Source organism: Pholis gunnellus (genome assembly GCF_910591455.1).
Source record: "Pholis gunnellus genome assembly, chromosome: 7".
Taxonomy (NCBI): Eukaryota; Metazoa; Chordata; class Actinopteri; order Perciformes; family Pholidae; genus Pholis; species Pholis gunnellus.
The window spans coordinates 5,194,401-5,220,714 of record NC_136533.1 but is presented as its reverse complement, the minus strand read 5'-3'; the positions used below and the strand labels follow the sequence as shown (position 1 = coordinate 5,220,714).

Sequence of the window (26,314 nt, the reverse complement as noted above, 5' to 3'; positions counted from 1 at the left end):
TAACAGTGTTTAACAAGTGGGGCACGCTCACATGCACTAAAAGGCACGTGTGGCAACAAAGAAGCTCAGATTACAACACACAAACACACACACACACACACACACACACACACACACACACACACACACACACACACACACACACACACACACACACACACACACACAGACCTCAAGTAGACATTACTCCACTATATCTTACAGAGCAAATAGTTATTTTGCTAGTTTATTGATTGTTTGACGCTATGTAAATGCTCTAAATGTCACATAGAGGTCCTTTAAGTAATGTTTCTGTTGGACACTGATCTGTGTGTATTTGAGTTTATCACATGAGACTGTTTTTCCGTTCTATTTTTATAAGAGTCAGTGTTTGGGATTGTTTCTCAGACCGTGGGAACATAGTGTGAGTTATTGCTGTTATTATTAGAAAGTAGAAACACTAATATTTCCCTCAAATATGTCCTGCAGACATTCACATTCAGCACAGTACGGTGAACAGTTGCCTTGAGAATGTGTGTTTTTATCCGCTGGTGACACATCAGTAGTTTACTAAATGCATTTAAATAACTTAATCTACACAAAGAACTTCAAGCCTGTTATGAAAACATGTAAAGTGGTTATGACGAAACTTGTTCCTTTTTAATTTTCTGATAAAGGTCCAACAAATGTAAATTAGCAAACTTCCAACTCAACCGTCTCGTGACCTCATTCATGAACCATCAAGACAATTTTAGACAGTTTCACTGCTGAACTAAATACAGGCTCAGTAACTATTAGAAAAGCAAAACAGGAAAGTCGCTGTTACTTCAGTTATTTGCTGGCTGATTGAATCAGTGGAGATGTTTTACGGGTTGATTCAGTTTTTGTTGGTGTGACATTTCTTCAGGTTTCCCCCTGGACAAAGCTGTGGAGTACGCCAAGCTCAGGAATCCACTGCTCCTCAACGACCTCAACATGCAGTATTTCATACAGGACAGGTACAGTTTAAACACACACACACACACACACACAGGGCTGAGGGGTAGCAAAAATATAACATTTTACTGGACATTTTACAATAATGGTCCCTTATAAGAAAGACTAATAACAAGACTTGTATTCTAGAAAGCAGGGCCAGACTGGGAACACAACTCAGACCGCGTGTACTGTGCCAGTGTTTCTTCTCTTTACCGTTAATACCAGAAACATATGTTTTAGTTCTGACTACACACAAAAGCTGCTTCTCCTCCTGCTCCCTCTCCGCTTGAATTGAACTGTTTTCCCAACAAGAGTTTGCATGTCATTTAATTAAGCTCATTGTCGCAGTAGTTAGCGGACGAGATGGAAATACTTCTGACTTAATGCAAATCGTACAACATTGAGATTCATTGTCTTTCTCTTTCTCGACAAATTGCAGCAGCTGCATTCTTTTATGCAACCAACTTGTTCCCTTTCCTGATCAGAGGAGCGGAATGGAAATTACATACTTGCTATTTTGAAATACCTTATTCCTGTTTTACTACCCAACCCAAGATCAAAGCCACACACACACACACACACACACACACACACACACACACACACACACACACACACACACAAAGTTTTTTCTAATGGTGTTTGATTCCCTGTCAGGAGGGAAGTGTATCGGATCCTCCAGGAGGAGGGCATTGAATTGCCTCGTTATGCCGTGTTGAACCGAGACCCCGACAATCCTGAAGGTAATGGTTCCTTATTTTTCCTTATCATTAAATTTTTTCTGCCATTTTGACCAGGTTTGTACTGGAAATAACATAATAACGTAATAATAATGTATCTTAGTAGCTATCCTGGTTAAACAAAGGATACACGAAGTGCATACATATTTATCACTTTTGCCTTTTTAACTGTATTGTTTTAGTATGTGTTTGAACCCAAAGTCTTACCCGTGTGCAGAGTGTAACCTGGTGGAGGCGGAGGACCATGTGGAGGTGAACGGGGAGGTGTTCCCTAAACCCTTCGTGGAGAAACCCGTGTGTGCAGAGGACCACAATGTCTACATCTATTACCCAACGTCTGCTGGAGGGGGCAGCCAGAGACTCTTCAGAAAGGTAGGGGTCTCCCAAGTGATGCAGGGAAAACAGTTCAGTCATTGGCAGACGATCCGGAGCTACTTACAACAAGGAAGCAGTTAGGCTGAAGGTCACGCTGCTTGTAAACTTTGCCATTGATGGACAAGTTTATAAGCTTGTTGAGCTGCTTAAAGATGCCCCTACATGTTATTATGATAGGATGTTTCTCACAAAAATCCTCTTTTTGGGGGTTTGACTCAGTGTTATTGCATTATGTTATACTTAAAAAGAAAATATTCATATGGCTGCTGCAGAGTTAACGTTTTGGCTTGTTGGTACAGAGGCAGTCAAACAGTACAGTGAAACATCAATGACACAAAATACAATCAGAAAACCAAGAAGACGGCTCAAAAGTTGGGTAATAAGGTGAAATAAGGTTTTTATTTACAGGTTTGCTTCTTGTCTCTCTCTCTCGGCCTCGCTGCTGTAGATAGGGAGTCGTAGCAGCGTGTACTCCCCGGAGACCAGCGTACGAAAAACTGGATCCTACATCTACGAGGAGTTTATGCCCACGGATGGTACCGATGTGAAGGTACGGTGCCTGTTCACTACTCCATTGATGGAGGATGGAGTTGATTCATGTAACTCGTGCTGAAATGTGTGTCTGGACATCTCAGGTTTACACAGTGGGTCCAGACTACGCCCACGCGGAGGCCCGGAAATCTCCCGCCCTGGATGGAAAGGTGGAGCGGGACAGTGAGGGAAAGGAGATCCGTTACCCCGTCATGCTGACCGCCATGGAGAAACTGGTGGCCCGCAAGGTCTGCCTGGCCTTCAAGGTAAACTGTAATCATCACGCAGAGGAGGTCAGCTATAGTGTTCAGGGGGCCGGCATCTACCTTTGTTAGATTGAGGGTGCTGTGAAATCCAAGAATTTATCAAGAGCGTTATAGGTAGGGACAACAACTGAGATCCCTCTGATCAGGATGCATGGGAATAAATTGCAATATAATAGATTTGTGTATATTTCTCGCTTTCCCCCTGATGGTCTGAATACCTTGCTGCTGCTCTGCCTCGTCTGTCTGTGCACTACGAGTGTGCTCTTTTTGTGCCGCGATGTCATCAGTTATGAATTTGTTTTTCACTGAGTGAGAAAATTAAGGGTTTATTGTCGCCAAATGGCTGTTTGCGTGATTTATTCTTTTCTTATTTTTCTGTAAGAGAACTGATCGGTGAGCCGCTGGTTGAATAGGCCTGATAAAGAGGATGTAGTGCAGGAAAACAAAGAAAAGTGGTCATTCTCTTGTCCTTTTGTTATTTCTGCCCGAGCCATTAGAAACACCGCTGGGTACCTCTTTATGTGCAGTAATCCATTTGTAGCAAACACTGTAACCAACAAGACAGTAAGAGCGTCTGCTATCAGCTCATTAGACCTAAATAAATAATTATAGAGCAGGCAGAAAATCCATGTAAACCAATTACTGTAAACACAAGCCGTTTCAGACAAATTAATTTGTTTTTTTTACGTAATAATAATGATTCATATCACACTGTTCTGACCAACATTATGCACCAATCAGTAAACACATGGAGAGGATCTCTGGTGCTTACTCCATTAACATCAACAGCTCGTTCAGTGAATACAAGTTCACACTGAACTCCACATCAAACTAATAAAGACAGAAAATCAATGATTCATAGGTTCTTTGTATTTTTCAAGTACAGCTCTTAATATTACAACTTTGTGTATTACACAATATTCCCAAAGGAACGTTGTTTTTACGTAGGAGCCCAAATAGAAAATGTTCCTTTCAACAAACAAAGACAAACACTTCTAGTCGCGTTAGAAGCTTCATAAACTCCAAAAATACTCAAACTCCAGACCTCATCACTCTGGATCCCGTATCTGTGTTTACTAATCAGTCTGTTTTCATTAGACAGATGTAACACAATGAAGTTGTGTTTCTCCACATTATAATCTGTCGAACTCTGTTTTATGTGACTTTTAGCAAACGGTGTGCGGGTTCGACCTGCTCAGAGCCAACGGCCACTCCTTCGTCTGTGACGTTAACGGCTTCAGCTTCGTCAAAAACTCCATGAAATACTACGACGACTGTGCCAAGGTGCTGGGGTAAGGGACATCACTTTACATACTATTTGTTTGTTTAGGCTATTTATCATGTTTTTGTTCATTGTGTTTTATTCTTAATGCCTAATCTTACGTAAAGAACTTTGAATTGCCTTCTTGTTGAAAGGCTTTGTTTGTTTTTTTAACATTCAAAGCTTTTATTGAGGTTTTCGAATGAAGCTTGTAACGTCTGTCGTCATATTTTATGACGTCTTCACCCTAAAAAAAAGAGAAATTATGGTTTTATAAATGTTTTCAATAAATCTTGACTTTTGGACTTTACAACGCTCTGGAGAATATTTTGATAAATGCAGCCACAAATAAAACACTACTGATATATATTAGTGTAGCCTGTTCTTTATCTGTAACCGTTCAGAAATACAAGGTTTAAACTAAATTAATAGAAATTCTGATTTACAATTTGAATGTCAACGTTGGAACGAAGCTTCCAACTATTCGGCCCGACTCACTTGTAGCTTTCCTGAAGCATAAATAGATTAAGTTTGAGTAGAACACTAAAATATAACAGTTTCTTTCTATGTTTGAAAACAAGCGTACAGACAGAACAAAGACTTGATAATACAACGTTTTAGTTGCAGTAGTCAATAATGTAAAATAACGTGCACCAGAATGTAAATGTCAGCTCTAACTGGTAGATTTCTGGATTTCATGGTTTGATTGCGATGAAGAAGCTGTCTCTTCTTTTTGTTCTCTATATTATTTGACTTCTCTGACACTTTGCAGAATTTGCATGTCGTACCTGTAACGTAAATATTGCCTTGAAGCTGTCATGTTGTAATTCATCCAAAGCACTCCGCTGTCGGCTTTACAGCTTAGTTTGTTTCTGATTTATCGCCTCGCCTTCCAGGCAAAGAAACTGAAGCTTTACGAGTAAAGACTCTTACATTTTACTAATAGAAAGACGCAGGAAATGCAGCTCCTCTCCAGTAATGGACACCAGCAAGGTGTGATGCTCAAACCTTTGTCGTTTTATTAAAGAAGTCAGGCAAAACTTGGCCTTTTTCCATCATTCTGTGAGTTGTTTCATGCTGCACACGACGCTGAGAACGTCGAGCTGTGCAGCCTTTCGCCTGCAGCTCTTCATCTAACAGCTCACCGTGGCTGCTACCGACTGTGACCGACTGTTGCAGTTCTTCCTGCAATATTTCAAACTAATTCTCTGTCAAAAAATGCCCCAAAGGGCCGTTGTCTTGTGTTATAGATGCATTTTTAATGAGCGACGTCGGTCAGTGTCGAGCTCGCTGACAAACACATTTCCTGTGGCTTCATATTAACAGTTAAATGCTTTTAATGTGAAGCTGCAGCAGTAGGAACTCTTTGTGGCAAAATGAAGTTACTGCTAATGCAAACCAGACGCCCAGTTTGTAATACTGCAAATATATAAATATTACAATACTTTCATCAGTAGCCTCGATCACCATTGTGTTACCTCACATAGTTAGTGACTTAACAGACATTTATTTAAATGAAAATATTCAAGATTATTACCTTAAAATAAAAAGTTTGTTTACTTTACATTTGTATTTATTGCTTTCTCTCTTTGATATTTACCTTTCTACCTGATTCCAATGCTCATAATGTCTTAAAGTCAGATATGAACTTGTCTCTGCCTCACCAGGAACATGGTGATGAGGGAGTTAGCCCCCCAGTTCCACATCCCCTGGTCCATCCCCATGGAAGCTGAAGACATCCCCATCGTCCCAACAACCTCAGGAACCATGTATGTACTGAAATACAAAGTATCGGCCATGTGGTGTTCATGGTTCCTCAGGTCTTTGACTTCAAAACCTAGTACTTTTGAACCTAATGTTGCAACCAAAATCAATATGTCAATGTTAGATTTTTAAAATTGAACAGAATTTATTGATTATTTTTGCTTTATTTACTTACCACTCATTAGAATATGTTGGTATTCTGTGGTTTCTCACCCACAGGGACAGTCTTGATCATGAGCAGTGTGTTTCAGGCTTGGATGAGATCTTTAGGACATTTGTAGCGGTGCAATGTTTCTGCCGCATTTTAATTCTGTCCCGTCCACTCCTCTACTTCATTCAGGATGGAGCTGCGCTGCGTTATCGCCATCATCCGCCATGGAGATCGCACACCAAAGCAAAAGATGAAAATGGAGGTTCGACATCCTTTGTAAGTCTCTTGGCTTCAGCATCGAGACGTCTCTCCGTCTTTCTGTCCATCAAATATTTGGTCACGTTGTGACTTCTTTCTTTTGCCTTATTGTCATCTAACTACGAAATACTGCATAAGAAGATTCAATTGCAAGCTGTGTGAGGAAAGAAAAGACTGTCCTCACAAACTGGATTTATTCAATTTATTATAATTATAGTCTATTTAGTAGTCTAACTTAAAGTGCAGGTGGTAACAATATAACATTTCAGCATGAACTGCTTTCTCATTTCTGCCCTGCTGTAAGAATAATCTCTCTGAACCTTCTTATATTTAGGGATGAGTCAACATGTGAAATACGTTTGACTTAAAAGATGTTGCCCTCATTTAATGTAACTGTATTTCTTAATATTGCTGTATGATTCTGTTTGTCTTGCACAGATTCTTTGAGTTGTTTGAGAAGTACGGCGGCTACAAGTCAGGAAAACTAAAGCTGAAGAAGCCAAAACAACTACAAGTGAGTGTTCCTTCTTTTTCCCACAATCCCTCTCTTCTGCATGATTATTTCTGTATTTTTTTGGCAGCTCATGACTGAATCCCTTTAAGTATAATGAAAGGTTTCAGAGGACACAGATACGTTTGCATATCTCATGCTTAATAGTAATTATTATGGATGTCAAACCATTGTTGTTTTGTTGTCTAAATATTTATACTTGGCTCACACGGCATTCATCCCGTCACCGTATCATCTTTTTATAAAACATGTTTCAAGCTGTCGGTCTTGTCTTTGACTTGATACTCAGTCAGGACGTTTGCAGAAGTTCCTCTGTGTGTTTAAGTCTGTCAAGTAAAATCAAAAGATAAATTATGAATAACTGTCTCTTGTGTTTCCCAGGAAGTGCTGGACATCGCCCGCCTGCTGCTGGCTGAACTGGGCCAGCACAACGACTGTGAGATCGAGGAGAAGAAATCTAAATTGGCGCAACTCAAGACTGTCCTGGAGATGTGAGTGACGTCTCGCATCAATGAACAAACAAACAAACATCATTCATCATCCTCCTGTTTCCTGTCACCGTCATCATTCATTAGCAGTCACCCACTCTTCACCTTTCAGCACTCCACCAGGGTTCAGCCATCTTTTCTCGTACTCGCAGACAGACATGTTGACCTTTATTCCCCCCCCCCCCCCCTTGAGTTGAGTCTCTAACTCTTTGCTTTCTCTTCCCTCCTCCATCTCTCTTTGCTCCTGCCCACCCATCCCTCCTCCTTTCTCTCCAAAAGGGAATCCAGCTTGAATGACACTCAGTACGCACCCTGTCCCTTCTCACTTATAAGGATGAGGCTTTACCTCCCTCCTTTTCTTTAGTCTACTCAGACTGTGCGTTCAAAATATTTAGGAATACCTGTTCTCTCTCTCACACAGACCGATTTAAAATTGTAGATGAATGGGTGTAAACAGGAAGAAGGTAGTTTAGATATAGCAAAGATAATTCAATAGGTTGAAGGTATTCTTAATGTTTTGTGCACCGAGTATCATTTCCATTAATATCCATTCATTCATAGCCATTAACACTCGACACATACACAGTCAAATGTCCTTGATGATTTCACTGTGGTTCTCTTTGTGTGCGTGTGTGTGTGTGTGTGTGTATGTGTGTGTGTGTGTGTGTGTGTGTGTGTGACGTTCTCACCACATTTCAACTGGACTCGCATCAGCTTTTCATCTTAGTGATTTAGCCGGTGCTCCTCTTCGAAGAGCTTGAAATGAGTTCAACAACATAAATAATAATAAAAAGAACAACGTCTCTGAGAATAAAGTCACAAATGTAGCCGTCGACTAAATGTTGTGAGTCGTGTTCTTAAGGTGAGATGGCCTCCTGAGCGAGGCGAAGGTCCTGAAAAATGTATATGCATATTCTTACTGTGTTATTATATGAACATAAATAAATAAATATTTAAACAAAATTCTTTAAAGTGGGATAAAACCTTTTTGTGTTTCTGTGTGTGCTGACCGTATGTCTGTGCGTCTACGTGCATATCAACATGTGTGTGTGCTTTGTGTTGTCTCGCCAGGTACGGACATTTCTCAGGTATCAACAGGAAAGTCCAGCTGACCTACCTGCGTAACGGCCAACCTAAAGCCTCCAGCGAAGAAGAAGGTACAAACACACAAAAGTAGTACTTGTACTTCTGGTAGCACATTGTGAGTGTGTCTATTATGGTGTGATTGTACGGTAGAGATCACATCTAAACAGATGTTACTAATCTGATTACAAAATAAAAGTTGACTCCAAATGAATGCTAGTTAAAGAAGTAACTTCTTTTCAAATATATCTTTTATTAAAAGAACTGACCAGTGTAAGTCATTTTAAAATGTTTATGAAAAGAGAGAAAGTCAAACTGTTGATACAGCTGGGGAAGAATGGAACCAGGAACATTTTAGTTGGTAAAACATTTTAGCAAATGAAAAGCACTAAATCAGGGACGGGAAACTTAACTAGTGAAAAGATCCTGTTTTATTCATTTAATCACAGATAGGCTGTGAAGTAACATTCCCAATGAAGTAGTGATTATTCTTTACCTCATTGTTTAGGCCTCTTGAAAAACAAAAATAGTTTACTGTCAACAGCCATAAAAATACAAAAATGTCGCCTTGGTTTTAGGAATAGAACTTGCTTACATTAAGACAATTGTGTTTTATAAGTTTTCTAAAATGTTAAGATTAAAGATGCAGATGATGCATTATGTAATGCTTTTGGTGCCTTTAGGAGAAATCTACAGACGCAAATATACAAAGTGAAAATAAACATCCAAAAATGTGGATGTTTTGGATGTTTTCTCTCCACTAGTCTGAAGAAGACTTTCACAATTGACCAGCGCATGAGAAACAATGTTTTATCCTTAGTTGTCTCCCTTAATAGAGTTTCTTTCAAATTCTTTCAAATTTCAAATAGACAGACAACATCCACATTCTTCCTCTGGCAGTTTTCCATTTTCCACATCCCAAAGTTGTGTTTTTTGTATGATGTTTACTGATATGAATGACGCTACGCTGCTGCTTTTCAGACTGTAAGAAGGACGGCCCGTCTCTGCTGCTGGTGCTGAAGTGGGGCGGCGAGCTGACGCCTGCAGGCCGGGTTCAGGCTGAGGAGCTGGGCCGGGCCTTCCGCTGCATGTACCCTGGAGGTCAAGGTACACACTGGATTCACACTCGCATTAGCTAGCAGATGTACTCAAGAGGGATCCTTCTACTTTGGCTCTGATGTAAACGGAGTTCTTCAATCTTTATTTTTTATTTTCAATTTTGTCAAAGCAGATTAAATCAGCTGACTTTTACAATGTGAAATTCACCTCTCAAACACGCATGACGTGAATTACTTGGGGGAGTTTTGTGTACGTATGCAAATAATCCCTACACACACACACACACACACATATACACACATGCCTTTAAGCAAATACAAAAACATTATCTCAGGTAATTTCTTTATAACGCAGTCATGATGGCAAATAATAATCATACAGCTTTGTCTTTCCTCCCACGTGTGCCTTCGCTCATAAAAGTCTATTTCCAGCCACTCGCAGCACTACAGTGCTCAGTGTCAACACTGCATAGCATACATACTGCACACAGCGTGTCAAAGCAGATCGAAGGTGGAGGTTATTTTAGACTCGACAAGCCAGGTTTTCAGGCTTGACGCAGCCTTTTGTGCTTTTTGTTATTGAGGCGTTGCCTTCACTTAAACTCGTACACAATAATAAAATGACTGAATGATAAAAGCTCTGAAGTATTTACTGCCTGTCGCTTTCTATGGTACTCCTCACCAACATGTATTCAAATAACTCAAATGAAATCCACCCTTTTTATTTCATATTTTGGATTTACATTTTATTAATGTGTCTCAAACTGTACACGATGTAAGCAGAATGTGGGTTTTACAATAATATGTTTGTAAATTAATAATATATCATTACACCATAATTATACTTCAGTGTTTGTTGTTAAATTGAGCCTACAGGTTGAACTGTATAATCCAAAGAGCGTATCTCTCTCTCTCTCTCTCTCTCTCGCTCTCTCTCTCTCTCTCTCTCTCTCTCTCTGTCTCTCTGTCTCTCTGTCTCTCTCTCTGTCTCTCTCTCTGTCTCTGTGTGTGTCTTCTCATCTTGTCCCGTATCTCTTTTCTTTCCCAAAGCTGAGCTTTGATTAACAGTCGTTTCATGTCTCAGTGAAGACGGTAAACACACACAGACCATATAGGGGTGAAAGGGAAACTAACTAGTCTGCATCGCTGGCCACTTTCAACATGGTGCCATGTCCGTAATCTTGGCTTTGTACAATATCTTTGCTGCACCAAAATAAAGTCAGTACGGCCATTAATGTGGACTGTGCATTTGAAGAACGTACATACAGTCAGGGGTTTATCGGTGGGCATGTGATAAACTGCATCTAAATACTTGACCAGCTCATTCTTGATCTTTTTGGAAATGGCAGTTGGCAAAACAGTCTTAACTCGAGGTCCTAAAAGCGCTCAGAATAAACTTTGAACATCTACAGCTTCATGCCAAACAGGCAAACTCCCGTCAGCGGGTAAGTGGAACTTGAGAGTTAAGATTGTATTGTCTACCACTTCCACATTGGCGTCAACATTCTGGTGCAAAGGTTGCAGCTTTTTTTTAATATTCAAAGCAATGACGGTAATTGAGATAAACAGTTTCTTTGTATCAGGAACCAGAAGACATGAGCGCAGTGTCCACGTCCTCTGCAGCTGATCAAACCTGACTAAACCCAACTGTGATGTCAGGTGTTGTGCATGAGACAGAAATGCGGCAGTGCTTTTCCTATAACTCCTTTACTCTTTAATGCTTTAAGAACAGCACCTCTAACCTTTTAATATCTTAACCAGAGTGAAACACAATGTGTAAGCGGACAAACCTGCCTGATGCACTGCCACTGTTTTCATGCTTCTTTCTCTTCCACGAGTTTAACTCTGCTCTTCTCTTCTGTCGTTGCTCTCTGTGTAAACTACTAGCCGGTAATCGCCGGTCCCTTGGCTGCGAGTCCCCTATTGACTTTGGTAAGAGAAAGGTTTCCTGGACGTCGCCGCTCTTCCACGCCTTTCTCATTCCTCGCGTTTGTCGTCCACTAACGTGCTCTGATCTCATCGTGATTTTGTTTCATTTCGCCCGGCGACTAGTCCCGTTTGTCCCACATTCAGATTGCTGTGCATTGTTTGAATCGTTGTTGACGTGTTCTGGAGATGATCCACTGCAGCGGCTGTTGTTCTGGTCACACATGCAGTCGGATAACGTGACGGCAGTTTGGTGTTGTGAGCTATTGCAGGTCATCTCACACTAATCCTACTGCATTCCTTTATTATGGGTCCTTGGGGCGTTGTTTTTTTTTGTTCGATGAAAGACATTTTCATAACATCAGGCTGATGATTTGACTGTACACTAAAGAAAAGTGCATGAAGCATCAGTGTGATTTGGAGCCGTCTTCAGTAATGTTTGGGGTTTACTCAACATTTGTCCACTTTACTTTCACTTCATTTTATTTTGTAGCTTCAAGGAAAACTTTACCCACAAGATCACCAGAAAACTTAGTTTATCTAGCATGCCCCCACGTCAACTGGAGTAAATTTCCTCTTTTCTTTCAACCACCTCCCTGACTCAGCTGATTCTTAATCCCAGTTAACCATGGTGCCACTCTGTGTGCATTCTTCCAGGTGACTATGCCGGGTTTCCAGGCTGTGGCCTCCTGCGCTTGCACAGCACTTACCGCCATGACCTGAAGATCTACGCCTCTGACGAGGGCCGGGTGCAGATGACCGCGGCTGCTTTCGCGAAGGTAACTCTGCCCCGTACCTGAGAAACTATACTACATATATACTTTATGTGTAACTGATGTTACTTAAACACACTGAAATGTTTCCTTTGCCATATGTCAGTAGATAAATTCATTGTAAATCCTTTGATACACAATGTTTGTGCCACATGAGCACAGTGGTGGTCGAGCGAGCATGAGAGTGAATGAAGAGAGGGATTGGCGTTAGTGAGAACAAAAATGTGCATCAGCCTTCTAAAGCACAAATAAACACACCCACACATCCTCACACACCTGCGGGAAGTTGCCGGATTTTGAATGAATGCAGCCCAAGACCCGCCTCATCCTTCTGCGAGGCCTGTGAGCCTCGGTACGCAGAGACGTCGAGGCATTGGTTTGAACTGGGAATGAGAACGGGCTGCTTGTTTGTTTGTTTAGGAAATTGTTGCATATTATACCTTTTTAAAGTTCTTCAAACAAAATGAAACGGGCTTATGTCTGTAAGTACCTCAAAGATTTTGAAGAAGCTCCAGATCCACAAAGAAAATTAAAATAAGGTGCTTAACAGGTTAAAAATGTACTTATGTACGTTTGTATGTCTCTCACAGGACGTTGGTTGAGTGAAAACAAAAGGCCACACGAGGTTTTCAGCTCAAGCTCTCTGGTTTCTCTGCAGGGTCTGCTGGCTCTAGAAGGGGAGTTGACTCCGATCCTGGTTCAGATGGTGAAGAGCGGCAACATGAACGGGCTGCTGGACAGTGACAGCGACTCTCTGACCGACTGCCAACAGAAAGTGAAGGCCAGGCTGCATGAAATCATGCAGAAGGGCCAGGAGTTTACAGAGGAGGACTATCAGAAGGTGTGTGGCAAAGTGGAAGTATACAAATGGCTTGATTTGATGAGGTGCCTGGAGCAATGTTTGCCAGTGATCTTCCACAAGTAAAATCTCTTTTCAGACATAATAATAGTATTTCTTTTATGGTAAACATCTATATAGAACACTGGTTAAAGTTGTTCAAGTCCTTCCTGACTATATTCATTGATATAATGTTCTATCCTTCTGTTTCCATCGTGTCCTAGTTGGCACCGACTGGCAGCCTATCGCTGGTGAACTCTATGAAGGTCATTCAGGATCCAGTCAAAACCTGTGACAAGGTGTACGCCCTCATCCAGAGCCTCAACTCACAGATTCGCAAGAGACTGGAGGACCCCAAGTCTGCAGGTAGTGTGAACATGTCTTACCGTTGTACAGAAGAAAACATATTCAGCCGCATGTGGAGAAAATAAACAATGAACTGTTTAACTCTGCTGAAGATGAGATATTTTATTAAGACTTCTGTCCGCATGAATCAGACGGAAGCTGAAAAGGTTAAAATAGACGATTACCTTTTTAACACTTGGACTAAGATCAGTCGTCCTGTGCTGTTCCTCAGACCTTCAGCTGTACCACAGCGAGACGTTGGAGCTGATGCTGCAGCGCTGGTCCAAACTGGAGAGAGACTTTCGCACGAAGAACGGCCGCTACGACATCAGCAAGATCCCGGACATCTATGACTGCATCAAATACGACTCGCAGCACAACGCCTCGCTTGGACTGGAGGACACGCTGGAGCTGTTCCGAATGTCCCGCGCCCTGGCTGACATAGTCATACCACAGGTTAAAGGCGTCATTTAGCTTTGTGGCACATTTCAGGTTCTGCCTAGAAGACGGCATGCTTTAGCTATGCACACATTCAATTAGGGAGTTAAATGATGTACTTAAATCATGTGGGGGAATAGTAACTAATGGGTCACACTAGTGAATTGTGTCGGCAGACATTTTGCAGATAACTTCACACATTCATTGCAGTAAGTGGTGGTCATGAAACCATTTTTCCCTTTTGAGCATAAAATCAAAATGTATTGATTTCCGTGGGAAGATTAAAATGTTGCACCAAAAAAAAAAAAAAAGGTAGTGTGACTCAGCAGAGAAAATCAAAGAACTCTTTCAAGTATGCCATAAAATACAGCAATTAATTCTGGAAGTGGCGCAACATAATTCACAGTCACAGAAAATCCATTTTAAGGCCTCCATGCATGGGTTTGTCAATTATTATCTGGTCCTCCTGCGGTGTCCAGCGCGTTTTCCTGCCTTCCTCCCCAAAATATGCTGCGATAACACTCCCATCTCCTCCATGACCATGAATAAATAGATTATAAAGAAGTGGATGAAAGTGTGCAAACTGCTTTTTTCCCCCTTTCATATCATCCATATCAGGAGTACGGCATCAGCAAAGCAGAGAAACTGGACATCGCTCAGGCTTACTGTGTTCCTCTGATGAAGAAAATCCAGCTGGACATGCAGAGGACCCACGAGGACGAGGCCGTTAACAAGCTGCACCCGCTGTGAGAACACAAGCCGCCACTGAAGCTCACACCAACACGTTTCATGTGTATATAGGCAAAACACACAACATACAGTGTGTTTGTGTAGGTTTATGGAGGTCACCGGTACTGTGTTGACAGACTTGTGTCGTGTCTTTGTCCTCTGATGTTCAGGTATTCTCGCGGCGTGATGTCTCCCGGTCGCCACGTCCGCACGCGTCTTTACTTCACCAGCGAGAGCCACGTCCACTCCCTGCTCAGCGTCTTCCGCTACGGAGGGCTGCTGGATGTATGTCTGATTTGATCACCTCTTCTTTTTATTTTTTTTTATTTAGGTGTTGGTTTTATTGTGTAATGTATACACACATTTGCCATATTATCAGAAAAACACGTCCGTTATTGACATCGCTTTATTACCTAACCCTAATGATTAACATCGTCTGTCGTACATCATTATAAAGGTTATGAACATTATAACGTCATTGTTTAATTACAGGTCAATGTCTAAAACATGAGTTTATGTATCATATTATCAGGTGTTTTGTTTGTGTAGTGATGTCTGAAGTGTCGTTTGCATTTACAGTGTGTATGCTTTTGTTTGAGTACCAGGATGAGAAGGACCAGCAGTGGAAACAGGCCATGGACTACCTGAGTGCTGTGACTGAGCTCAACTACATGACACAGATAGTCATCATGCTGTATGAAGACAACAATAAGGTCAGCTTGCACAGAGCTGCGTAACTGTGCAGCAGCAAGTGTCTTTCTCATTTATATTCTTTCAGTCTGCAGTTTTTTATGCATAGAATTGTCTTTTAAATCTGTGTCGTGAGCAGGACCCTTCCTCAGAGGAGCGTTTTCACGTCGAGCTTCACTTCAGTCCAGGAGTCAAAGAGTGCGAAGACGAGGAGAACGTACCTCTTGGCTTTGGCTTCCGCCCGGCGTCCTCAGAGGTGCGTGTTTCAGTCTTATTCAGGGTTAGACAGTTGTTGTTTCCTTCAGTTGGCATGTTAAAGGTCTGCAGTTTTAGTTTACAAATCTAGAGACAATCATATGTTCAAAAAGAGCCAATTGTCCTTCAGTTGATGTTTTAGTCAAGGGTTTTGTCGTAACAACTTTTTTTTAACATCATAAGATGCATAAAATTGCAGAACTTGTTCTGTAATGAGATGAACGATTTAGCCTTCTCTCTACTTTAGTGAGCTTCCTTTCCACCACTGTACTTGTGTTTAACAGTCTGTTGTCACTGAAAAAAGGTAAGATTAAAAACAAATCATCATATCCTACCTTTTTTTTCTTCTTCTCTTCTCTGGCCAATCAGAATCAAGACAAAAAGCCCAATCAGGGCAGCCTGGAGGACCTCTCCCAGGACCAGCTGGACCAAGCACTTCCTCTCTCTGAGCCAATCAACATCCAGCGAAGGTCCCCCATGATCCGCAACCGGAAGACGGGCTCCATGGAGGTACCAGACCCTGTAGTGTTGGATTTACTGCTAATAATGATACAACCAGACTGGGTCTTTCATTTTATTCTTGAATAAATGTGCAGTTTTTGTCTTTTTGTTTTGTATCAGAAGTGTTACGGTTTTGTTTAAGTGACTGAGAGACGTCAGCTTCCTAAATGTACTGTGGCAGCCGGTCTCAGTCTTAACCCCTGGTCTCCGTGGCCCCACTCAGGTCCTCTCTGAGACCCCCCCCACCCAGTCCTCCAAAGGCAGCACCTCCCACCGACTCTTCCCCTCGGGTTCGCGCCAGTCTCCCGAGATCAAACCAGCCAGTGGCCTAGGTGGGCACCTCATTTCTGGTGTGTGTGTTTTCTGTATATGTGTGTGTGTGTTTGGGGGGAGGGGGGTAAGTAAGTGTGTGAGAGAGAGAGAGAGTTTATGCCAACAGACATACTGACCTCACAACAGATTTCATCTCCAGCTGTCATCACTGATCTTCTCCTCATCACAAGCCCTCCCACCTATCCATATCTCTCTCTGTCTGTGTGTGTGTGTGTGTGTGTGTCTCTCCCATTATTTCTTTCGATCTGTTTTTCTTTCCCTCCTTTATTTCCATCACCCCTCCCCTCTGTCTCTGTTTCTGACGGTCACACAGCTTCCAGCTTAGCTTTCAGCAGCAGCCAAATAGGATCAGACTCCAAACTATGTAGGCGAGAGGTCAGCGGGGAGGGCTGCGTTCACGGCCAACTGCCGGACCGCTGGTGTCACGTAGCGTTCAGAGAAGTACCGATGCCCTTTCTACGCAGGTCATAAAGTGACAGCATAGGGAACATACTGTAGGTGTTTCTATCTCTTCTTTCTGAGGTCAGAACAGGAAACAAACCAAACTACAGATCATCCAATTATTATCTCAATGATGTTTGCCATTTAGCTTTTTATTTATAAAGTTAATATCATTGCAGAGCAAACTTTGAGATGTTTTATTTACTAACTGTACTATGTTCTATACACTAACTGACAACGTGAAGGCAATAGATTTAATCCCATATTGTTACAGCTGTTAGAAGCTCTTCTATTTCCTTTGTACATACTCAAAATAGATTTAGTTTGTGGTATGGAATTATGGAACAGCTGTAGTGTTAACAGACAGAGGTTATAGTCCTAAAAGTAAAAACATAAACAGGCACATATTAGTTCACATCGATGCATTTGCAATACTCCGCTCATGCACACAGTGAGAAGTGTTTATAGCTGAGCCATGTTGCACATCTGATGTACCCGTTAGGTTTGGAATTGATTTTCGAGAGCACAAAAGCTAATAAGGCTTGTTGTTGCCAAACAAATGAACTAATTGTGGGGGACACAAATTGATTTTAATCCAGCAATAAGATAATTTGATGATTGCAGGAAATGCCATTTAAGAATTAGTCCTGTATTGTATATTATTTAAAAACATGATCCCAAAATCAGGAGGTAGATAGTTAAATATGTAGATATGAGGGTCTCCTTATGTATTTATCAGCAGCGGTACGTTACATGCTCCGCAGTCTAACCAGGTTTTCTACTGTTGTCTTAACCTTACATAAGATTAAACTTTGGGTAGTTCTTCTTGACCCCGGTCATGATGCATACAAAGTTGAAATGCCTTAAAATGTTCCAAATCAGGTGTATTAGGGGTCTTTGTAAGAACCTCTCTGGTTCCCTCAAACTGATCTAACCTCTCCCCTAATGACGGAGCCCTTGAAGGACTCTTGGAAAGTGTACGCACAGCAAAACAAGGGCAACTAACTGCTAACACGGTAACACTCACACAAGCATGAAAGGCCGTCGTCTAAATCCAGAAGTGTGAATAAAACCCGAGAGCGTGAGAACAGGGAGTGGAGTCACTTTGTGCAGACAGTGTGTGCGTTACTTATTTCAAACCGGTGTGTCACACTCAGCTTTGTTAAACTGCGTCACTTCTCACAGCTTTTGTTTTCAGAGCAGTTTATCGCCTTCGTTTGCTCGATTATGACCTGAAAGACAAGATTAAACTAAATGGAGACATGGTGAAGAGGAAAGAAGCTTATTATAAGACTTTTCCAATTTAAAGAAATTCTCAGCTGCAATCAAGTAAAATAATATAATTCAGACAGACAGGACAGCACAAACCAGAGCAGGGACTAGTATTAAAGAGCAGTATGGGTGTTGTATTGCTTAATCATCCTGTCACTCAGTGCTTTATTATCACATGTCTGCATGCAGCTGACTCTTGAGTGGAGCCCTGTCACATTGTTATGTATAGTAAGTGCGAGGCTGCTGAGTGATCCCTCCCTGTTCATCCGCAACACCAACAACACCGACTCTGCACAGGTCACTGGCGAGAGCAGCAGGTGTCAGGACGCCCTCTGCTTCTCATACCTCCACACCGTTTATAGGACAGAGGGACGAGCAAACGCCTTTATAGATGTTTTTGGCAAATCCAAAGATTATATTTCCTCTTCTGTGTCGTCTATAAACTCCGTACTTATTTAAATATTATTCAAATTAAAAGAATATATATTTATGGGGATTGGCTGCAACTTGCAACTTCAGAGGGTTTGTGCACAGAGGGCTTCTGAAATAATCCCATTTCCACACTCTGGGCCTGTTCGTCACGCCTCTGCTGCTTTTTGCATACACAACACACATGCTCTGAATTCCCTTGTACACTCACTGATGGCCTTGTTTACACATATGCACTCATACATTAAGAGCTCACTGTTGTGGAAACCTTGTAACTTATGTCATCATTTCAAAGAACAAATGGCAGCTTTGTTTTCAGGTTGCCATTTATTGAAACTGCAGTTAAAGGATGAAAATGCACCATACTGTAGTTGCAGGGTTTTCACACAGGTGTACATTCCTCTTAATTCCCAAATCTTCCCCCAAAGCATCAGTTTGTTATGAATAATAGCATGGTGTGTAAAATGTAGTACTCACCCTGCATACCTCCCTCCCCCGGCTCCTCCTCACACAGGGTCGCTCTGCTCGGGCCTCTTCAGTGCCTCCGCCCTCGGGGTGTCCTGTAGTGCCCCCAACCTGCGGGACTACGTCCGCACGCACCACCACCTCCACCGAAAACCACCCCTGTCCCCCGGCAGTCTGCCGTGCCAGATTGGCATGTTTGGTACGTTCACGCCACCGTCTGTCCCCCCACAAGGCGGGTCTTTTCATCTCTTTTTCTTCTTTTGAGAAGGTCTCCAAACTCTCTTTCTGGCTTCAGAATATCTTATTCTACTTTTCGTTTCTTAAGCTTCAGACACTTCAATTTTTGCCACATTCAGTATTGTAATTTTTTTTTTTTTTCTTAAATTTCAGCTCCCTGCTTTCCTTTCCCAAAACAAACCAATTTCAGTCTGTTGCATCACATTTCTTGAGTGACTTTCCTTTGCAGTGTGCATGACGAGGGCACTGATTTGACGGCAGAGTGATCGTCTGTGCAGAAAATGCTGAGCATGCAACCTGACACTGGACTGTGTGATGCGCCGCAGCTATCTGTATTCTGATCAATGTTCTCCCAGATCAGCATGTCCTCGCACCGATCGCACCGCTGTCTGCTTGGGTTTGAGTGTATTGAAATGTTCACGCTCTCTCTCTCTCTCTGTCTCTCTGTGCATGTTGTTTTGCAGTGCAAACCATATTCTCTCTCAGGGAATTTAATTTCATAATCCACAGTAAAGTAGTTTTTGTGTCTGGGAGCCAGACGTCTGGCTTTTTTCATTAATCACAATTTACGGTAATCCTCATGTTAAGAAACTCAGCCTGTTATTTGGAACAGATATATTTTCAGCAGCCGATAATCCACCTTTAAATGCACCAGTCGCATTCTCCCTCCCCACCCTTTTGCCCCAGTCTCATGTTTGGTGATGGTGAGTAAAAGCAAGGTGTTTCTACAGCCACCAGAGGTCCTGATAGCAGGTTTAATTATCCCAAAACATATGGATTGCATGTCATTCTCATGGTCACAGCTGTTGTAATCACACACGTTTTGTGTAGTACTTTTCCAAAGATGAATGTGACTCATCCTCAGGTTAATTCAGCAGCAGATAACTTTACTAGCAAAGTAAATGGATCTAAACTAAGAGGCAGGGATTGTTTTTCCTTTTCCACTGCGGGTTTGAAACGCAGTAAACTGAGCCTCTCAGTTTGTCCACCAGGTGTCGCTCTGACTGCGAGGCTACAACGGATGCTTTCCGCTCTCAATTCTGTTACGTCATGTTCAGCCGTAGGAGAGACAGGTGAGGGTTTGGACCGACGACGTTGCTGCTCGTTTAAGGGAAGCGAGGGCTGCGTCAGGACAGCATGGTATTGCTTTTACGGGAAATGAAACAGGAAGTGTACTGGTTTCAATTCAGACCTTAAAATGACCATCAGTGTTGGTGATGAGTGTAGTTTAGAGCAACATTTATGAATCCACGCAGCCCTATCAGATGAGGTCAAATACCCCGTCATTAACACCACTCATCATGTTTCTAATACTTTCTTTTAAATGGATTTAAAATGCAATGTTATTAATGTATAAAAGTGGATATTCATAATATCAGTGAGTGATCCTGAATCCTGGAAATAAGATCCTTTTCTCCCATTATGTTTGCATTGCTTTTATTACCATTTAAGGTTACAGAAGCTGTTTTATTCGTTACTTTGAAATGCCTTTAATCAATATTTTCATATAACATGAATGCACCAGCTCTACGGAGCATAATAACGATCTAGCAGCTCTTTGTTTTACTGTTGTTGTTCACTCCCGTGTCTCTCACGGTGTCGATTTCAGCCGCTGTTTCGAGCAGAAAAGCTCAGATAGAGTTATAGACCATAGCCGGTAAACATAGTGGAGCATTTAGCTAAAAGAGAGTGAATCTTGTGGCCAAAAACATGACTTCAAACAATTAATAAGGTTCATTAGTGACAGCCAAGCTATGTTTGTCCAGTCTTGATGCTAAGCTAAGCTAACATGCTGCTGTCTGTGGCTCCATATTTACCGTCCAGACATGAAAGTGAGTTCAATCTTCTCATCAAACTGTCAGCACGACAGCGAACACGATTGTGTTTCCCACAATGTCGAACTAGGTGAGGAAAGGAAGAAAAAAAAGAGGTTGAATTCAGTTTCCTTTCACAGTCGAATGCCCTTCAGATAGAAGTCCAGCGTCACACCTCCTGCATGTTTACTATTCTAAATGTCCATCATTTACTCCGTCCACTCAACAGCCTCTCCGTTCTCTTTCTCTAAAAGCCCATTTCCTCTGTTCATTCAGAGACGACCCTCACTTGCACGCATGTTCCTTGGCAGACATATTGATGAATCGACAGGCCAACTCTCTCTCTCTCTCTCTCCCTCTCTCTCTCTCTCTCTCTCTCTCTCTGTTTTTCTCTCATGTAAAAAGAAAACACTGGCAAACAGGCAGACGCAGGTACCAGCAGCCCCAGTAACACCAGTTACCTTTCTTATCTCCTCAGAGCTGTTCTCTTTGCCGCCAGTAAAGAGATTTTCTGTGTCGTTTGCCAGGCATCCGACTAATGGTATGTCTGCTTTTATTCAAGTTTATTTTCGACACTGCTCCAGTTTTTCCTGTTATCTTGCATGACCCTTTTTTTTTTTTTTTTGGGGGGGGGGGGACATTTCCTGTGTTTTCTATTTTTGGGGGTTTGACGTTTGGCTGCGTTAATTACATTAAACGTCTCTTAAGATTTAAAAAACGAATTTAAATTTTAAAGAGTTTCTGTTTCTCACAAACACACAGCCTCGGTGTTTGTTGTACCGTGTGTTGTTTTTTCGGCCCTCACCTCTAACACCACCTGCTCTGCCTGCACTTCCTTAATTCTCTCTGATCCTGCTGTTTCTTCACAGGATGGATGTGTGTGGAATATATACCCTCCCTCAGACATACTTCCATGTGCGGATAATCTGTGCACACATCATAATATATCCTCACCTGCACTTTTTGCTCATTTCAAATCATATATTCTGTTAATTTCTTAGTTTGGGGCGATTTAAAGAAATATCTATTTAACTCTGACCGCATCAGTGATTGGTGTCGTCAGAAATGTTTCACCTCACCCAACAGTGATGTCACGGTGTACCGACTCACCCTGGAGTACGCTTCTACGTCACTGCAGCAAGGTGAGACGTTAAATCGGCAGAGGTCAGCGAGACGAGATATTCGGGGAGTGTTAAGTTGCTCTTGCGAGTCGCTTTCCAACATGTGAACGTGGAGCGCCGCACAAAATCAGACGGTTTTGTTAGTTCATTCATTTGTTGGATTGCAGCTCTGTACCTACACACCCAGCGAAAGGACAAAACAAGGGACCGTCTAACTGGATCTATTCATCACTTTGGAGCATAAAAACCTTAAACCTAAAGATATTTCTAAATATTCATCAAGTTAGTGTTGCTTTACAAGCAACTCTCACTCTTGGAATTGCTGAGACAGTTGGATAAAGCTGGAACAATTTGTTGATTAATCGTTCAATCTACAAAAAAAAATTTGAAAAGTCGATTCATCGTTTCACAAATTGTTCAAGCATACAGGCCCAATACTCTCATTTGCTGTTTGTCGGACCAAAAAAAGATATTTGAAGTCATGGTCTTTGACTGATTTTCAGGCATTTCATAGATTAAGTATTAATTAATAATGAAAATAATTAATAATTTCAGCATTATAATCCCTCTTGATAGCGAGTGTCTGCTGCTTGACTCCTGGTAAAGCCGAGCTGTGGATGCTAACTGCCTGTAAGTAAGTAAGAAACGTTCAGCAGCATTGACGGCGTTCGGCCTTCTGGTCTCTAACATTGTGGAGTCTGTTTGTGAAAAGTCATATTCAGTTTCTTTAAACCAGTTACATGCGTCTGTCACTGGGGGCCATCTGGCTCACTGTAGAGTTTTCTTTTGGACACGGCAGCTGTTGGGAATTAATGAGTTACTTCACAGTGCTTGTTTTGTGGAAAGATGTATTAGTATGAAATATGTATTGAGGCAGGTTTATACCACCATGGGGAGATCAGCCGTACTGGACTGCACAGAACTGAGCTCCCGTTAGGTTATTTAGACTGAATGGTGTTGCGGAGTAGTGACTCAGAAATTGCCTGATGCAATGAGCAGTAATATAATAATAGCAGCGTAATAAGTGCTGTCCGTGCTTTCGCAGGAAAAATGACACATCGTAGAAGCACCGGGATCGTCTGAGGTGTTGATTCAGAATGACACGGAGAGTCGGCGAGGTTCAGCAATCTGATATGATGTTGACAAGTGTTTTTGGACAAACTACGGGGAACCACAGCGATGAGTGTTTCACTCCGGCTTCTACAGTTCAACCCGGGTGTCGAGCACGTTCGTGGTATTTAAGGTTAAGACTTTAGGAAGTGATGACAGGACATTTATTTCGTGATCCCTACACTTAAATTTGCAAGGAGGATTAATAAAATATATAAATCATGTTGAGATATATAGATAACACATTTAACATCATCACCCGGGCTTGTTTTCTTCTGCTTTGTTCCAACAACATGCTGTAGTTTAAGTTCAAAATGTCCAATTTATACTCGTGTTATAAAGACAACTACGGCTGTGTAAGCAAAACTCACTGTGGAGTACCAAGAATTATATCTATCTCTGATTTTATGTTTTGTTTTTGATTGAGTCTTAAATCATTCAGGTCACATTTTCACTTAATTCTATGTTTCGTTATGGAGCGAATCGCCTCTATTATCTGAGGATTAAAGTAGAAGCTGAACCCAGACATTTGGGTGACATTTGGGCAGCCAGTACTCTATACTAGTTATTAGCTTGGTAGGGTAAAAGGAAAATTAGCACTGATGAATTGCCCAAAATGCTGCTCAGTGGAGAAAAAAAACCAATCATCAAAATAGTTGATTTTCTGTGCAGTGAACTGGAGAGAATGCTCACTGTGTTCTGTTTGAGCTGTTGCACATTGTTTTAAGGAACAGCCATGACTTTGTGATTACTTCATTAATCACGTATCAGAAGATGTTATTAGAGTTCTTTCTTTAAGCTGTTGCTGGTTTTATCATCATGATCAGACTAGAGGGCCCTGGGGGAAAATATGATCCGTGGGAGTTTGTGTGGTGTCATTAAGAAGAGTTTTATTATCACTAGAATCTGCAGCTTCACAGGGCTTTATACGGAGTTCCAGCTTATTTTATAGCTGCTAAAACCGACTGCCCAACACCAAACAACGTACAGACACAGTGAGAGATTAGGTGGTGAACACAGTAGAGCATGGAGCTGCTAAAGAGCTAGACATTCCCCTCCGGAGGTGATAGACACCAAAAACTGAGCTACATGTCAGTAAATATTGGACAAACGTTCATCTGGTGGACAGAAAAATGACTCCAGATAAATGCAAATGTTTCTCTGTAACTGCTGTATATGTGACTGTTAGCAAGAAGTCTGTTATTGCTAATTAATCACCACAAACTATTCTGGTGAAGACCATGACGAACCTCAGAGAGTTCGGAGCTCTGGGGAAGTTGCCCACTTTGCACAGCACAGTGTATCTTCGGCTCCAAACACAGAGCTGCTAATTGAAAACATAAAACAGCCCTGCGAGGTCACAGGTTTCTTGTTTTTGAAGTTGTTGTGCTCGAACAGTGTTATTGACGACTCTAAGACGCTCTGGTTCACATGTTTTGTGGAGTTAGACCTCTGATGTGTCGTCACTGATTCCTTTTTAAACTTGTGATGCCATAGATAATCGATTATTGACTGCTGCTGCTTTTTATTTGACCTCGGGTTTATCTTATGTTTGAACTTAGTTTGCTTTGAAATGGAAATGGTGGGATTTGTGTCAGCTGTTGGCGGTTGAGGCACACTGTTGCTCAGGATTAGTTGATCTGCTTCAAGACGAGTGTAAATCAAATACGGTCAGAGATTGAAACTAAATGTACTTTCTATGATTCATTTCTCAGCTCATTAAATTCAACCCACTGTCCTGAAGCCGCACCGCTCTTTTGAGTTGTTCCACAGCTCCTATCGCTCCTCTTCCTGCTCCACTGTACTTCCTCTTCCTCTCTTTCCTGCTCTGCCTCTCGTCCCCTCAGAGCCCTCAGACGAGCTCCATGTAGTCCAGCTGCTGGGGGGGCTCCCCGCTGAGGCGGCCCTGCAGGGGTTTGCCCCTCTGGCTGTGGACGATACCGTAGCCCTCCACCTGCTCCACTGTCCCTACCACCGTCGCCTCCTCAAGAGCTGGCTGAGGTCTGGTCAGGAGCTCCCAGAATCCCTCCACGGTCAGCCTCTGTGGATCCCTCTCACTTCCTGTCGCCGCCTCCTCTTCCTCCCTCTAGCCCCGTTCTGCCAGTGCTGGGGCAAGTGGGACGCTGTTAATGCCAGTTGAGCTTTGCATCCACTGTTCAGTGCTTTACTTTACATTTCCTTCTGTGCATTTCTCCTTTTCTTTTTGTCACATCCTGCTCCATTTCATGTCCAACTGTAGATGTCTTCTTAATTTTTTTTTTTTTTGCATGTTTGCCAGAGGGTGCAGCTTTAAAAGCAGGAAAAGTCAATTTTCTTCTGCATACAGTACTTAAAGTCACAGTGAAACTGCAGTTGGCCTTAATCCTTCCTTACCAATGTGACGTATTTCATCTTGATGAGATTTGATTGAGTAGCTCAGTAATAGTGGGTGTTGTTTAGCGAACATGTGGCGATACAGAGCACCTGACCCTCCCTCACCTGCATCGCTAGATCAGAAGGAGAGCGAGGGAGAAGTAGTATTGATCTCTATAAGAACTTGTATCTGCACTGATTGCTCTACATGCATGGACGGACACTTGATGACCAGTCAAACTACCTCTTGAGGAGTTTTAAGGCTCGTCTCACTGCATTGTGTGCATGCTCCAGCCTCGAGCGGTTTATAGAGGAAAATGCTGCCAAAACTTGGCATTTGTTCAATAATGAGAAGAGTTTGCTGTTATTGGCACCTATTTGGCCTTCGCACCAGGAGGTCACGACTCGGCTCCGCTGTGTGGCACTAGTGTGTGTGTGTTGAAGGATTTGGGTCATCATCTCAGCCCTCGTTTTAATTGGATAGTTAAGTGGTGGCCTGTACACAAACTGCTGAGTTTGCAAAGTGTTTCGGGAGCCTGTCTTTGCGCGACGTTTTCTATGGCGAGGTTTTGAATGGCTTCAGGCAGATGGAGATTTTTTTGGGGCTTTGTCACATTTTATGACTTTATTTCTTTGATCTTTTTAAATATCACCGTCCTCACCTGTGTTAGTGGCTGATTGAGTGAGTGGTGCAGTGTAGCATCATATTTTCTGCTCCCACTGCATCTGGTGTGTGAGCTGTATTTGATGTCGACGTGTAGAGGCTGCAGCAAAGATTAGGAGGAAGACGATAAATGTCATC

At 42.1% G+C, this 26,314-nt stretch overlaps 1 protein-coding gene across 15 annotated transcripts in view; it reads left to right on the top strand.

Moving 5' to 3' along the window:
• ppip5k1b (diphosphoinositol pentakisphosphate kinase 1b) overlaps positions 1–26,314 on the top strand; it is a 40,412-nt gene that overhangs the window by 7,206 nt on the left and 6,892 nt on the right. For 2 of the 15 annotated variants that reach the window (XR_013767148.1, XM_079162890.1), the window contains exons 4-28: positions 887–977; positions 1,615–1,700; positions 1,915–2,069; positions 2,521–2,622; positions 2,708–2,869; positions 4,040–4,161; positions 5,798–5,899; positions 6,235–6,321; positions 6,742–6,817; positions 7,196–7,305; positions 8,374–8,459; positions 9,367–9,492; positions 11,331–11,375; positions 12,027–12,148; positions 12,801–12,983; positions 13,205–13,346; positions 13,558–13,781; positions 14,382–14,509; positions 14,663–14,777; positions 15,092–15,205; positions 15,322–15,438; positions 15,807–15,947; positions 16,162–16,270; positions 21,408–21,470; positions 25,008–25,193. Coding sequence is in view for 14 of the 15 variants with exons in the window: in XM_079162890.1 (XP_079019016.1) it covers positions 887–977; positions 1,615–1,700; positions 1,915–2,069; positions 2,521–2,622; positions 2,708–2,869; positions 4,040–4,161; positions 5,798–5,899; positions 6,235–6,321; positions 6,742–6,817; positions 7,196–7,305; positions 8,374–8,459; positions 9,367–9,492; positions 11,331–11,375; positions 12,027–12,148; positions 12,801–12,983; positions 13,205–13,346; positions 13,558–13,781; positions 14,382–14,509; positions 14,663–14,777; positions 15,092–15,205; positions 15,322–15,438; positions 15,807–15,947; positions 16,162–16,270; positions 21,408–21,470; positions 25,008–25,193 (2,994 nt within the window). In the remaining variant the exon portion in view is untranslated. The other 13 variants (XM_079162897.1, XM_079162896.1, XM_079162899.1 and 10 more) reach the window with 13 other exon arrangements.